This window comes from Lontra canadensis, unplaced genomic scaffold (genome assembly GCF_010015895.1).
Source record: "Lontra canadensis isolate GAN:19392208 unplaced genomic scaffold, GSC_riverotter_1.0 scaffold93, whole genome shotgun sequence".
Lineage (NCBI taxonomy): Eukaryota > Metazoa > Chordata > Mammalia > Carnivora > Mustelidae > Lontra > Lontra canadensis.
The window spans coordinates 1,106,125-1,119,539 of NW_022631087.1; the positions used below are offsets into that span (position 1 = coordinate 1,106,125).

The window sequence follows — 13,415 nt, forward strand, 5'->3', positions numbered from 1 at the left end:
CATAACCCCATTTCTAATACAGTATGACTTTGACACCTTTGAATTAGAAAGATCCAACTTTAGCAGGAGATGAGGGAAGTTGACAATTATCTGGTGAATTTAGGTTGTGTGCTTGATTGGATAAATTGGATCTCAAAGTGAGTTTTACGATTGGAGTATTAGCTATGGGCGCGGCCAGGGTTCCACGGATGATTTCCAAATCTGCACCTCCCTTCTTTGTAGACTGGAGACTTACTGGCAGACGCAAAGAAGCAAAATCTCCCATCCATGTACATTGGAAACATTCACAGCTTTTAAATGGGTAAAACCATGATTAGACGGTCCTTAAAATGTATAGATTCAGAAGCTATTTCGATTTTTTTTCTTTCTTTCTTTTTGGCTGAAGCCCTTTAGAATTACATGTTGGGTTCAGCCAGATGCATTTGAATCTTGGGGTCTTTTCTTTAAGAAAAGTAACTTATGTATGCTAACTAGTGCTTGAAGGAAAGTTTCCCAATCCTTTTAGAAATATGCCAAGGAATATCAGTAGAATATGAATTCCTCTCATGTAAGGAAAGAAGCTGTGCATTTAAAAAATACTGATTCCCTCTAAAAATTTCCTTTTAAGCATTTCCTCCTTCTCTGTGCACATCATGTATAAAATGGCTTTTTTTTTTAGATAGAAGGGAATCAAATGGACACAACCTCTTCTGCACTAAAGAAATCTTTCATACATTGAGTGGTGTCATTAGTGGCAGGAGAATCACAGAATCCTAGTCCCCTAGGACTGGAAAGGACCTTAGGAATCATCTGGTTGACCACCTCATTCTCTAGATGAGATGCAGCCAGGCCGCTTGCCCACAGCCTGTCTGTGCTGATAGCACGCCCATGACAAGAATCTCGGCTTCCTGACGCCAAGTTACTGTGCTTTTTGCAATCTCGGTTGCCCTCTGTATGTCCTTTTGTTTAGCACTTGGATTTTTTGGCATTTGCTGGATCTGCACATTTTGTTAAGGAGAAAATGACTAATTTTTTAATGCATGAATGAGGTGGAAAGGACAGTGTGTTACAAACATACTTGATGGCAGAACTTAAATAAACTCAATTGACTCTTTCTTAGTTGCCCTGTTTTCCTCATAACCAAAAATGAAGTGTCTGACTATGGGACCAGATGGCTTATAGCAAATATTTTTGATCTTTTAGAACAGAAGAATCGATAACGGAAGACGACAAGAGGAGGTATGTTTGACATTGAAGCTGGCTTTAATTTGAATAATTTTTGCCATCGTCCATGGATTAATTTAATGCATGGATATAATTTAACACTGTATGTAGTACATGATCAATAACACAGATTATACCCAGACAGCTTCTGGCGCAGAGAATACAGGTAGGAGTGTGTGATCTGAAAAAGAACTTGCCCTGAGTTCATAATCTTTGCCTTCAGGCAAGCTTGGGTTTTGTCCTGTGCACATGGCCTGTGCTAGTTTCTATCCTATGGCCTTTGGACATGGCCTTCTCCCCAATGGATGACTTCATTCACTCTCCCTGTCCACTCCACCCTCCCTCTCCTCCTCTGGTAGACTGCATCCTACTCTCATTACTCATTAGCTCTCTCTCCCCTCCTTTCCTGTTTGTATCTACCTTCAGGGAAATGTTCTGTATGTCCATAGCACCTACTACCACGCTGACCGCTCTGAATTCTTGATGAACGTTGATGGATTAACTCTAACATGTTACTCTATGGATATTTGTTACTTTACGAAATAATAAACATCCTGATTTCTTTTCCTCTTTCTCATAACAAGTTAAATATCTAAAAATTCTATTCACTTAACTTAGCTTTCTTTTTTCATGTAGAGCTTCTTCTTAACATAGAGAAAATTATATTTCCAAGGGCAAGAATGTTCCAAATTCTACTTTTGAAAAGTCATGAGTTATTTTAATAATTTTGTAATTGTTGGCAGTACTCCATGCTTCTAACATTTTCTGTGGATATAGAATATCATTGATAACGGTCTGATTTTTCTGTCTCTTGCTTGTTTTCTCTAAGAAACTACGGAGGGGTGTATGTAGGGCTGCCATCTGAAGCTGTCGACATGGTATCCAACCAAACAAAGACTGTACGAAAAAGTAAGTAAAATGGTGAGATTTACTTTCTCTCCATATTTATCTTTTTGTTTTGTGAAAATTATGAAATCTATATTTCAGCATGCCTGACTCAACCTACATATTACTCAGTTGCTGTTAATCCTGTAGAAAAAGCCATTGTCTGTTCATTGTAATCATTTGCTGAAATTGCCACCTATGTGATGAGAGAAGTTCTGGAGCAAAATTTAGCTTCTGTTTGTGGTTATGTTTCGTGGCTGAAACAAATGTTTCTCCATGGGTAAATTTACATTTGTTGTTAATTTCCGTGACGATCCGTATGACAATGAAAACAAATGTTTCAGTAAGTTTATGGAGTTTTTGTAGAAATACAGGTAAATTCTTATAACATATTCCTGTGATGTACTGATAGATGTCTGATGATTAGAGCGAAATCAAGTGCATATTGTATAATTAAATGAAGGGAGGCCCCTTTTTGTTTCAATAGGTAGTAATTGTGAGGCTAATGTCTTTTTGGTAACAGGCTTTGATAACAGTAGCCACAGAGCGAGCTTCTGGTTAAATGTGGGACTCCTGGTAAAGAATGCTGGTTTACCAACAGCTGTACAGTTGTCTGATGCATAGTTTTAAAGGACTGTTAATATGTTTCATTTACACACAGGCTGTATTATTATCTTATTTCAACGTACTATAGTTCTTTGTTCCTCATCACTGTTTTTCTGCATTCTCATCTGGACTAGCAAATACAGATATGTCACTACTATTTGTCATTTTATAGGAAACTAGACTATGATCTTTATAATCTGAACATTTAACTTTTCTTAATTTTCTCTTTAAGATTAGAAGAAAATATGACTCCATAACCAAGAGGTACTGTATTTTTTCTAAATAATTTTACGTATTTAGCTTTGATGATGAATGAACTGTAGATATTGTTGCTAGCTCTTTCTGAGAAATCTTGAACTTAAAGATTAAGAGGGGTCTCAACTTGTGGTTAAATCTATGAAATGGAGCATGTAATATTGTAAAGGGGTCTTTGATAATTAGATCAGTTTTCTTTGCAATTAATTTTATTTTTCGTTTTATTTTGCTTCAGATGCAAACTCATTTAATAAGTAAACCTAACTCATTTAATAAGAACAAGCTAAGTGTTTGCCTAAAGCATGAAGGTTTCAGTCTTCACTGCCAGAAACTGAGGTGCTAAGACTTTGGAAATGACAGATAGGGAGGTAGCATTATCCTAAGACAAGCAGGAACAAGGACAGGAGAAAACAAGCTCTCCTTTATTAACCCTCTGTGTGCCGGTTTCTAAAAGATCCCATGCAGGATTTTCATAGAGGCAGGAAGTCTCTGTTCATCTGGTCCAGTGATGCACGTGATGCTTGGTTCCCCACTGCCTCTCAGTCTTGCTGACTGACATCTGGCCTCTTGAATATCCCATGATCAGGAATGCCCTATCTCCTGAGATAGCCCATTCTCTTTTGGGAGTCAGACAACCTTGGATATGAATTCAGGCTCTTTCACTCACTAGTGGGGCAAGTTACTTCCCCCTGTCGCCTCCATTTTATAATCTGTAAAATGGCACCAATACTTAGCTTGAACGGTGCTGTTAGGATTCCGTATGAAATGAATGATTGTTTCTGTGATATTGTTAGGATTCGATGTGATATAAATGGTAGTTCTGGTGATTGTTGTTTTCATCATCCCAGTCTTCTGTTTTGTAACAACAATCCAGGCTTTGGCAGACTCAAAGCAAACTGACTTGATACAGAACCCACTTCTTGCTAATGGTCCATTACTGGAGTTGGTGTTTGGGATGGGGAGGGGTCACGGGAGAAACTTAACAGGGGGAGACAAATAAGCTTTCCCACTGGGGAAGAGGGACAGAAACTGTAAGCAGTTTCTTCCTGACAAGAGGTACAACAGTCTTGGGTAGCTAGTTCTTTGAAGACCATCTCCTCAAGGTGAAGGCTTTATGGAGCTTTATTCCCTAGTACCCATGACCACATCATGGAGTTTGAGTTTCTGTTTGGACATTTGCTGAGATTTTCTATTTCTAGTATTTTAAGGAGTTCTAATCCTCTAGGTTATCTCCCAGTTTTCCACTGTGCAGAAGTACTTTTGTTATTTGCATCAAATAGAAAAGACAGTCTAGTTGAATCAAGCATATGTTACCCTCCTGAAAATAGGCTGTTTTTCAAAAATGTTGGAACAGAGTGGAAAGAGGTATCACGTAGCTAGGTATCAGGAGGTGTGGTAACTCTGTCACTAACACAGGACCTCGGAGGAATCCCTAACTTCCTCTCAGGCTTTTTCAAGTTTGGTTTTCTCATGGGATGGTTGGACAAGATGGTTGTTCAACTTTGTGTGTTGATCTCAAATTCCCTGATAACAATTTAGCAATCTTGCTGGTAAACCAGCCCACAACTTCAGACTGCTAGCTAAAATATCTCTTTATTGCCCGTGACTATAAACATATTTTATTGCCATCCCTATCCATTTGAATTGCCTGAAAAGTGCTCTAAGTTGAAATGCTGTCCTTTTTCCATAGCTGGTAAGCATCTACCATGATACTTGCCTGTGACATGTCTGAACTCATGGCTTTCTGGGCTTAAATTATTGGAAAGAGGGGTGCCAGGGCTGGCTCAGTATGTTAAATGTCTGCCTTCGGCTCAGGTCATGATCCCAGGGTCCTGGGATCGAGCCCCATGTCGGGCTCCCTGCTCCTCCCTCTCCCTCTGCTGTTCTTCCTGCCTGTGTTCTCTCTCTTTCGAATAAATAAATAAATAAATAAATAAAACCTTTTTTAAAAAAAAGTAATTGGACAGAAACACTGAGGAAAAGACTGTCCTTTGCAGAGGAAGCTATTTTATGCAAAGGATCGGAGACACTTTTTTTGACCTAACATGTCAAATCTCTCAAAATGATGCCACCAAACTCCCTCAATGACAGGAGTTCAAAGTTATTTTGGTGAATTTTTGAAGCAAACTGAGGAATGACTACAGAATCTGTTACAATACTTACATCACAGTACAAATGTGTAGTTTCTTCTACAAATGACCCTCGGCTGAGAGTTATGCCCACCTAGATGTGGGGAACAGCCAGGGCGGGGGGTGCTCTCAGATGCCCGTGGAGGGACTGGCTGGAACAGGTTCTCCTGAGAGAGCTGGAGAGAGCATGGAGGGCTTCCCCTCTCCTAGCAGGGTCTGACCCCGCAGGGGAGGGATGGCATCACGGCTGAGCAGTCTGTATCTTTAACTTGGGTGATGTTGACGCGCAGCTTGGCCTGGCCATTATCACATCATATTTTACTTCTAAGTTCATCAGTCTCTCTCCCCACAGCTCTTCATCGCTTTTGTAAAGTGTCATTAGTGCCTAGCGCTGTGCCGGCCACATATTCAGTCTTAAGTATTGAGTGACTCTTGCATGTGTGTTTTACTGAAAAGAAAATCAGTAAATAATTTGTAGGTTTAAGGCTGATTTTTTTTTCTAAGCCGTCCTTTATTAAGCTTGCTAACTCTTTTTCCTCTTCTGTTTGTGGTCTTCACAGCTTGCTCATTAAGACTTGGAAGGAATTGCACTCCATGGGCCGTCCTGACGTGCACAGAAGTGTCCAAGGAAATTCTAACTGGTCGCCCTCTCTGCCTCCCCTCCCTTCTCGAGTCTGTAGTTGAACCCACGAGTACATGTTGAATGTTGTGGTCCTAGAAAGGAATCGGATAAACAATGCACGGGTATCTGGAGCTTTCTGGGGTCCTCCTGAGAAAGACAGGCTGACAAACCTGGTGTCTGGAGCCGGCCTGCTGTGTCTGGCGGCTTTTTCCCCTGGCTATTCAACACAGCTCATGAGAATCATGTCTTTTCACTGATACTTTTTTGATAGTTTTTATATAGTGAAATCTGTATTCTATTTATAACTTCAGCTAAGAAGACACTATAAATGAACTCCCTAAAGTAATATATTTGTGGGTTACCTTTCACTATTTTTATGTTACATTGATTTTTATCTGTAAAATGGTTAAATTGATTCTTACTTTTCTCTTTTTCCCTTTTTTACTTTGGGTTTTCTCCTTTCTGTAAGTGTCAGAGACTGTCTTCTGTTAGGAACAACGTATGACCTTGCAATGTTGAAAAAAGCCACCGAAACTTGCATGCCCTACGCACATTTTGATTAACTTTCCATTTTCTGTAGTTGAAGGCTGATGTCACCACGAATCCTTCACAGTCATTGATCCTCCCACCCTCCTTTGTGGGATCCTGGCCTCCCTTCGTGTTAATCTATACTATTTTCAACGACTTGTGACTGATGGGTTAGTGGGGTGTTTGGAAAGCTCTTAATCTGAGGCTGGCCACGTGTAGCCATTTGGTACTGCAATGTAGATTACTCAGTTTACCAATATATTTCAACAATTAAAACATTTTTATTCCTCTTTACCTGGATTTCGTCATTGTTTTTTTGAAAAAGTTCACTTTCAAAGAAGTCACACATGGCATTGTGTATAGATACTATATCAGTCTGTAAAGCTAGTGAATAAATAGGTTACCATGAAAAACCAAAATTTTTCATAAGAAGGAAAAGATTATCTTATAAATCTGGTCCATAGGGATATCAAATTTATAAATTATCTAAAGTGATTTTCTGAGCCGGTGGTGAGAGCTGAGTCTCGGATCTTGCTTGCAGTGGCTTCTAGCTGTACCTGGAGTTTGACGAGCCCTGGGACCCAGCTCCGAGGAAAAAGTAAAGCACACCTAGGGGATCTGCTTGGTTCTACCAGCTGTTGTTAATATTTTATTAAGACGGTTTATCAGGAGGAGGTTCAATATGGCAACATAGGAGGAGCCTAGCCTCATCTCCTCCCACAGACACAAAAATCTACAGCTACATATGAAATTGTTCCCTGTGAAAAGGTCTGCCTGCTAGCAGAACAGCAGCTCCACCACAAAGGATAAAAGGGCCACATTGGGATGGGTGAGAGGGACAGAGGCATGGTTTTGCAAGAAACCTCAGGCTAGGCACAAAGACCAGCAACTGGGAGGGATCTCATTACTACAGAGCTTGTCCCTGAGGAGGGAGGGCTTTGTGCTCCACATCAGACACCCCAGCCTTTGGGAACTGCATCAGAGGGATGAGCCCCCAAAGCACCCACAGGCTTATGGCCAGGGGAAACACAGGGCTTTAGGGAGTGGAAAATCCACTCTTAAAGGGCTCATGTACAGACCCACTTATCCCAGGACCCACCACGAAACCCCGACCATATACTTGGGAGACTCATGTGTTAACCCTAGCGTGTATGCCAGAGCGACAAGAATCTGTTGGGCCTCTCTGGGGACAGAGGTGCTTGATCAGACACCAGTTTTGCATTCTCCTTCTGCCTTGTTGGGACTAGTTGCTGGGGGGCTGGTCGCCATTTTTATCCACCCCGTTCCCCGCCCTAGCCCGCTACCTCTGGCAGAGGTCCTGCCCCTGTGCACCACAGCCGAGAGTAACCCTCCCCTGGGGGGTACCTTCCCCCACACCCACTCTGCCAGCCACAGACCATGAACCCCCCACACCGGTGAAGCCCCTTGAGCCCCTGGCTCTGGTGGCTGAGGAGGATTGTGCTCTGGACCCTGTGGACCTGACACAGACAGTCCTTGACAAGTCAACACCCCCAGGCCACTGTACAAACAGTAGATGGAAACACTCTCAGCCTTCATGGGAAAGAAGCATAGTTTCTTGTCCCAGAGCTCTGGCCTGAGGGACAGGCTTTAGGTCTGGCTTATAGTCCTAGGCCACAGAGGTGCCCCCAGGGGAGATGGGCAGGGAGATAACCATATTTATTCGTGCTCTCCCGTGGCCACACATACCACCCCAAAAGGAGCTTATATACCTCTAAAGCCACAAGCTTTGCAGTTGTCACCCTGAGGACACCTCTAGACTTCTTGGTCTGGAAATCTGCAGGGTTTAGGATTGCAGACCCACAAGACTATTTACACACCCTGAAAGCTGCTGGCTGTAGATCTGGCTTGATCCATACCTAAAAAAACTAGAAGAAGAACAAATGAGGCCCAAAGTTAGTAGAAAGAAGGACGTAATAAAGATCAGAATGGAAATAAATGAAATAGAGACTAAAAAGATAACAGAAAAAGATCCATGAAATTAAGAGTTGGTTCTCTGAAAAGATAAAACTGATGAGCCTTAAGCCAGGCTCACCAATTAAAAAAGAGAAGTCTCGAATAAAATAAAAGATGAAAGAGAAGTTAACAGCTGATGTTATGGAAATATAAAACATCATAGCAGACCACTACAAGCAATTGTATGCCCCAAACCTGGACAATCTGGAAGAAATGGGCAAGTTCCTAGAAATACACAATCTTCTAAGACTGAATCTTGAGGAAACAGAAAATCTGAATAAACCAATGTTAGCCAGGAGATTGAATCAGTAATCAAAAACCTCCCAGCAAACGAAAGACCAGGACCAGATGGCTTCACTGGTGAATGCAATCAAACATTCAAAGAAGATGACGTACCTATCCTCAGACAAGGATGCCACAGAGAAGAACATTAAAGGTCAGGCCAGTAACCCTGATGGACATAGATGCGAAAGTCCTCAACAAAATCCTAGCAAACCAGGGACGCATGGGTGGCTCAGTCAGTTAAGCGGCTGCCCTTGGCTCAGGTCATGATCTCTGGGTCCTGGGGTCAAGCCCTACGTTGGGCTCCCTGCTCATCGGGGAGTCTGCTTCTCCCTCTCCCTCTGTGCTCTCCCTCTCTCTCTGTCTCTCAAATAACGAGATAACATATTTAAAAAAAGTTCTAACAAACCAAATTCAACCGTACATTAAAAGGACCATACACTGTAATCAAGGTTGATTGATCTCGGAGATGCAAGGATAGTTAATGTCCACACGTCAATCAATAATGTACATCGCATTAACATTTGCACATAAGGATGAACTGTTGTGTGGCAAGAAGCACGAATGAGAGGCCAGGAGATTCCACAGCAAGTGCAAAGGGAGAGCTGCCTCTGTTCTCAATGACTCAACAGTCCTGGCCCCAGTCTGCTCAGGCCGTGTGACTTGGCTTCTATGAAAGAAATTCATGGCGCTGTGATAAATTCTCCCCTTTGCTTTAGCTTATGTTGGTTTCTGTCCCTAGATACCAAGACACAGTCTCATTTTTCCATTTACACTGTCCACCACCTCAGTCTCAAATCTCACAAACCTAGAATTTTATAAAAGCCTGTGGACTTTTAATATATATATATATATATATATATGACTCAGTAAAACATGACTAAAATACACATGCTCTTGTCCCATAATGGCATGTAGGTGGGACATCAGCAGTTTATCCCACTGAAGTTAGCAGGTTACTTTTTGAAAACTTTTAATTTTGAAAGAATTTTAGATTTACGGAAGAGTGCAAAGTTAGCACAGACTGTCCCTATATGCCCTTGACCCAGCTTCTCCTACTGTGAACATCTTACATAAACTTGTCAAAACTAAGAAATTAAACATTGGTGCAAACTAAACTAAAGATTTTCATTGGATTCCTTTAGTTTTTCCATAAATGTCCTTTTTCTGTTTTGGGACCCAATCTGAGATTTCATCGCAGTCCATTGTTTTTGGTCGTCCTGTCTCCTTAGTCTTCCTATCCAGATGGTTCCTCAGTCTCGCCTTGTTTTTCCTGACCCTCACACTTCTGAAGCATCCTGATAGATATTTTGTGGTATTTCCCTCAATTTGGATTTGTCTGATATTTTCTGATGATCGGACTGGGGTTATAGACTGAGGGGAAGAACACTGCAGAGGCTATGTTCCCCGTCATCACATATCCTAGCTCATGATTTCACCATGACTTGTTGCTGATGGTACTGACCACAATCACCTGCTAGGTTAGGGGACATCTGTCAGATTTCTCCACTACAAGGTTTCTAGTTTTTCTTTTCCAAACTCTGCCCTATCTAAGTGAGTCACTAAGTTTATAACATACTCAGAGGAAAGGAGAATGAAACTCCAGCTCTTGGAGGAAGGAGCACCAAGGGATTTTTAGACACCCGTTAAAGCATGAGTATTTTGAGGGAGATACTTGGAGACCCCGACAATGTCTAGTTTCTTCTCCCACGAATTTTAGCATTCACCCCTGGAAGTTGCCTGCAGCATTGAACACTGTGGTGTTCTGGTGGTGATTTTCTGCTTCCCTCATTCCCTCATATGTATTACTCAGAATTCTTCTCCAAGGAAAATTTATCCCTTCTCCCCTATTTACTTATTTATTCAATCACTTATTTATATCAGCATTGACTCATGGATATTCATTTTGTTCTTTAGGTTATAATCCAGTTCTGTTACTGTTTCATGGCTCAAACTCTTTGAGGTTTGACCATTGGCCATTGGTTCAAATTGATTCTTGACATGACCCAAGCTTTCCCTCAACCCCCTGCCTTAGGTTGACTTTTAATAGCAAGCTGGCCTATAAAATAAAAATCCAATTCAAAAGTTAAAACATATTCCTAAAACTTCATCAAATTTTATTATAAATGAATAGTGTTTCCCATATTATGACAAGTCTTCACATTTTCCTTCAACTAGACATTATTTAAATTTAGAACCTTGTGATTCTGACATGCTAATAATACTTGCCACCCACTTACCTCTGTCTTAAGGTTAATGCTTATAATATTTATTAAGTACTTCAAAAATCTTGAGTGAAAGACTTAAAGAAGGAGAAACATTAACATTAAGATCTTTCAAAAGAAAAGTGAAAGAGTAACGGAGCCTTGAAAATGCCTGAAATTTAAGGTAACGTCTTTTCAAACACTATATCCTGGTTCTGTGTAAGATAGTTATTAAAAAGATATAGATGAGTTTCAGAGAATTTCTGATTAATAGAAAATGTTTTCTTAAGCATCTTTCTAAGCTAGGAGACATTTATTCTTAGTCTCTGTTAAGAAAGATGGCTTGAGTTCAGTGTTGGAAGAAACTGCTCCAATCTGGAATGGAGAAGTCTAGTTTTGGCAAATGCAGCCAACTCCTGGGGTGGAAGGAAGAATGGCGGGCCTGATAAATTGCATTCTCCAAAGTGATCTGGAGTAGGCTTTAGGGATGGAGGCAGAATGATAGACGATGCTAAGTCAGCACAATGGGGAAGCTGTCTCTGGGTGTTTGAGTTGGCAAGAGTTTGAAGAGGAAGAGAAAACGGGTTGAGTTCTGCAAATGAGAGCAGGGTTATGAGGAATTTCAGGAGGGAAAAGTTATGTAAGAGGCCTTCCCAGGAAGATATTTGGTTATTTGCTTATTTATACTTGATACGTATGATAAATTCAAGCGGTACAAAGTGATGTGCTTTTTCTATAGCTTGCATCCTAACACCCAGTTCTGATTTTCAGTTGCTGATCAACAATTGCCAGTCAAGTTCTTTTTGTGTCTCAGGTGGGTACTAATTACTAAGGGTACTGCTGAAAGCCCCAGTCCCTGAATTCTTGGCTTTTTATTGTTTTTGAAGATTTTATTTATTTATTTGTTTGAGAGAGAGAAAGAGAGAGAGAGAGAGAAAGGGAGAGAACATGAATGGTGGGGAGGGGTAGAAGGAGAGAGAGAAAAGGAAACTCCCTGCTGAGCTGAAAGCCCAACTCGAGGCTTGATCCCAGGACACAGAGATCATGACCTGAGCTGAAGGCAGACACTTAAACCTACTGAGCCACCCAGGCGCCCGCACTGTAGGCTCTTTAGAACAGTGGGGGATGTACTGGGTAACCTGATATGTATGTAAAGAGCAGTGGCCAGTGTTGGCGTGGATTACTTTGGGAGCACAGACCAGGAGCAAATAAGTCAGACTGGCAGGTTAGGAAAGACCCCCACAGGGCATCCCCTGCAGAACCACATAGGAGAGTGTGAGTTGGTCAGCTGGAGATGGGAGAAAGAGACTTCAGGCAGAGAACCTCAGGTACCAAGAAGGCCCTGAAGGCCCTTGGAATATCCTGGGAACTGCTAGGACTTCATCTAGGTGGGAGCTGGTGGTGATGGGTGGGGTGGGGGGGTGACACGGTGAGTTGGTGAGGGGCTTCCTGAGCTACGCTGGAACTTCTGAAAGCAGTGGGAAGGCCCTGGGGAGAGGCAGTCATGGAGCTTATGTGCTGGGTTCTTTCATTTACCCCTTGTCTGGGGCCATTTGAAGATTTGCTCTTGCCATCTGTTCCAATTCCTGGTTTGTGGGTCTCTTTGTGGAAGCCATGAGTAATACTATCAATAGTACCATTACTCTAGTAAATAGTATTTACTATAATAGTAATTTATAGTACTATAGTTCTCTCTGTGGGAGGCCACAGAGTAATTTACTATTAATAGTATTTACTATAGTAAGTAGTATTGAATAGTATTTATTAGTAATAGTAATACTATTAGTTCTACATGGTGAAGGTGGGGCTTCCCATTTAATTTATAACATGAAATACTTGGAGTTTTCAGACACAAACAGTGCAATTCATAGAAAGGTTGGAAAAATAACTAAGAGTTTGATAAGGTTTGTCTCCTACACGAGACCACATCTTCAAGACTGGAAGAGGTGACTGTTTGTCTAATGTTATCTAATGTATAGAAACCAATGTAGAGAGTCAAGAATAACAAAGAAACATAGGCATCTGTTCCAAATGAAACGTTCCATCGAGAATATCAGAAACATTGGGGCACACGAGTGGCTCAGTTGGTTGAGCATCCAATGCTTGTCTTTGGCTCAGGTAATGATCTCATGGTTGAGGGGACGAGCCCCATATCCGATGCTGTGCTCAGCAGGGAGTCTGCTTGAGATTCTCTCCCTCTGTCCCAGCCCTTGCTCTCTCTCTCCAGCAAATCTTAAAAAAAAAAAAAAAGAATATCAGAAACATTGCCTTAAGACAGGGTCATGCCCCTCCCAGCACCAGATATAACCAGATGTCTAATCATTAGGTTTTTGGTAATGTTGAGGTCATCCTATTGTTTCATGCATTTCTCCCATTTCTTTTTCCACAAAACCATTCCATTAAATGAAGTCAAACTTCTTTGTCCAGTGAAGACATTAACGCTTAGATAACTTAGCACTCAATGACATATTTTGCTTATTCTCTAAATATTTAATTTTGAAGTACTGCAGACTCCTTAGAAGACAAGTATATTCTTGTATATTTATATAAAATTGTATATTATTTTTCATTATTCTTAGAATTGGGTCCCCTAGACCCACACTGAAGAAATGGCCTTATGTTGGTAAGTGAAAGCAAAATAATTTGTAGCTCTCTCCCAGACAAGGAGCAACTGTGGTGTCTTCTCTAGAGCAGTAGTACCTTTGGGATGATTTCAAAGCCTTTGGC

At 41.2% G+C, this 13,415-nt stretch overlaps 1 protein-coding gene across 1 annotated transcript in view; it reads left to right on the forward strand.

The window, feature by feature from the left end:
* The window catches only part of CUNH12orf75 (chromosome unknown C12orf75 homolog), a 35,556-nt gene extending 29,815 nt beyond the window's left edge, over positions 1 to 5,741 (forward strand). The window contains exons 3-6 of the mRNA XM_032836683.1: positions 1,183 to 1,218; positions 2,033 to 2,112; positions 2,927 to 2,958; positions 5,639 to 5,741. Coding sequence (XP_032692574.1) covers positions 1,183 to 1,218; positions 2,033 to 2,112; positions 2,927 to 2,931 — 121 coding nt within the window. The 3' untranslated portion in view covers positions 2,932 to 2,958; positions 5,639 to 5,741. The remainder of the gene's footprint in view (positions 1 to 1,182; positions 1,219 to 2,032; positions 2,113 to 2,926; positions 2,959 to 5,638) is intronic.
* The last annotated feature ends 7,674 nt before the right edge of the window (positions 5,742 to 13,415 follow it).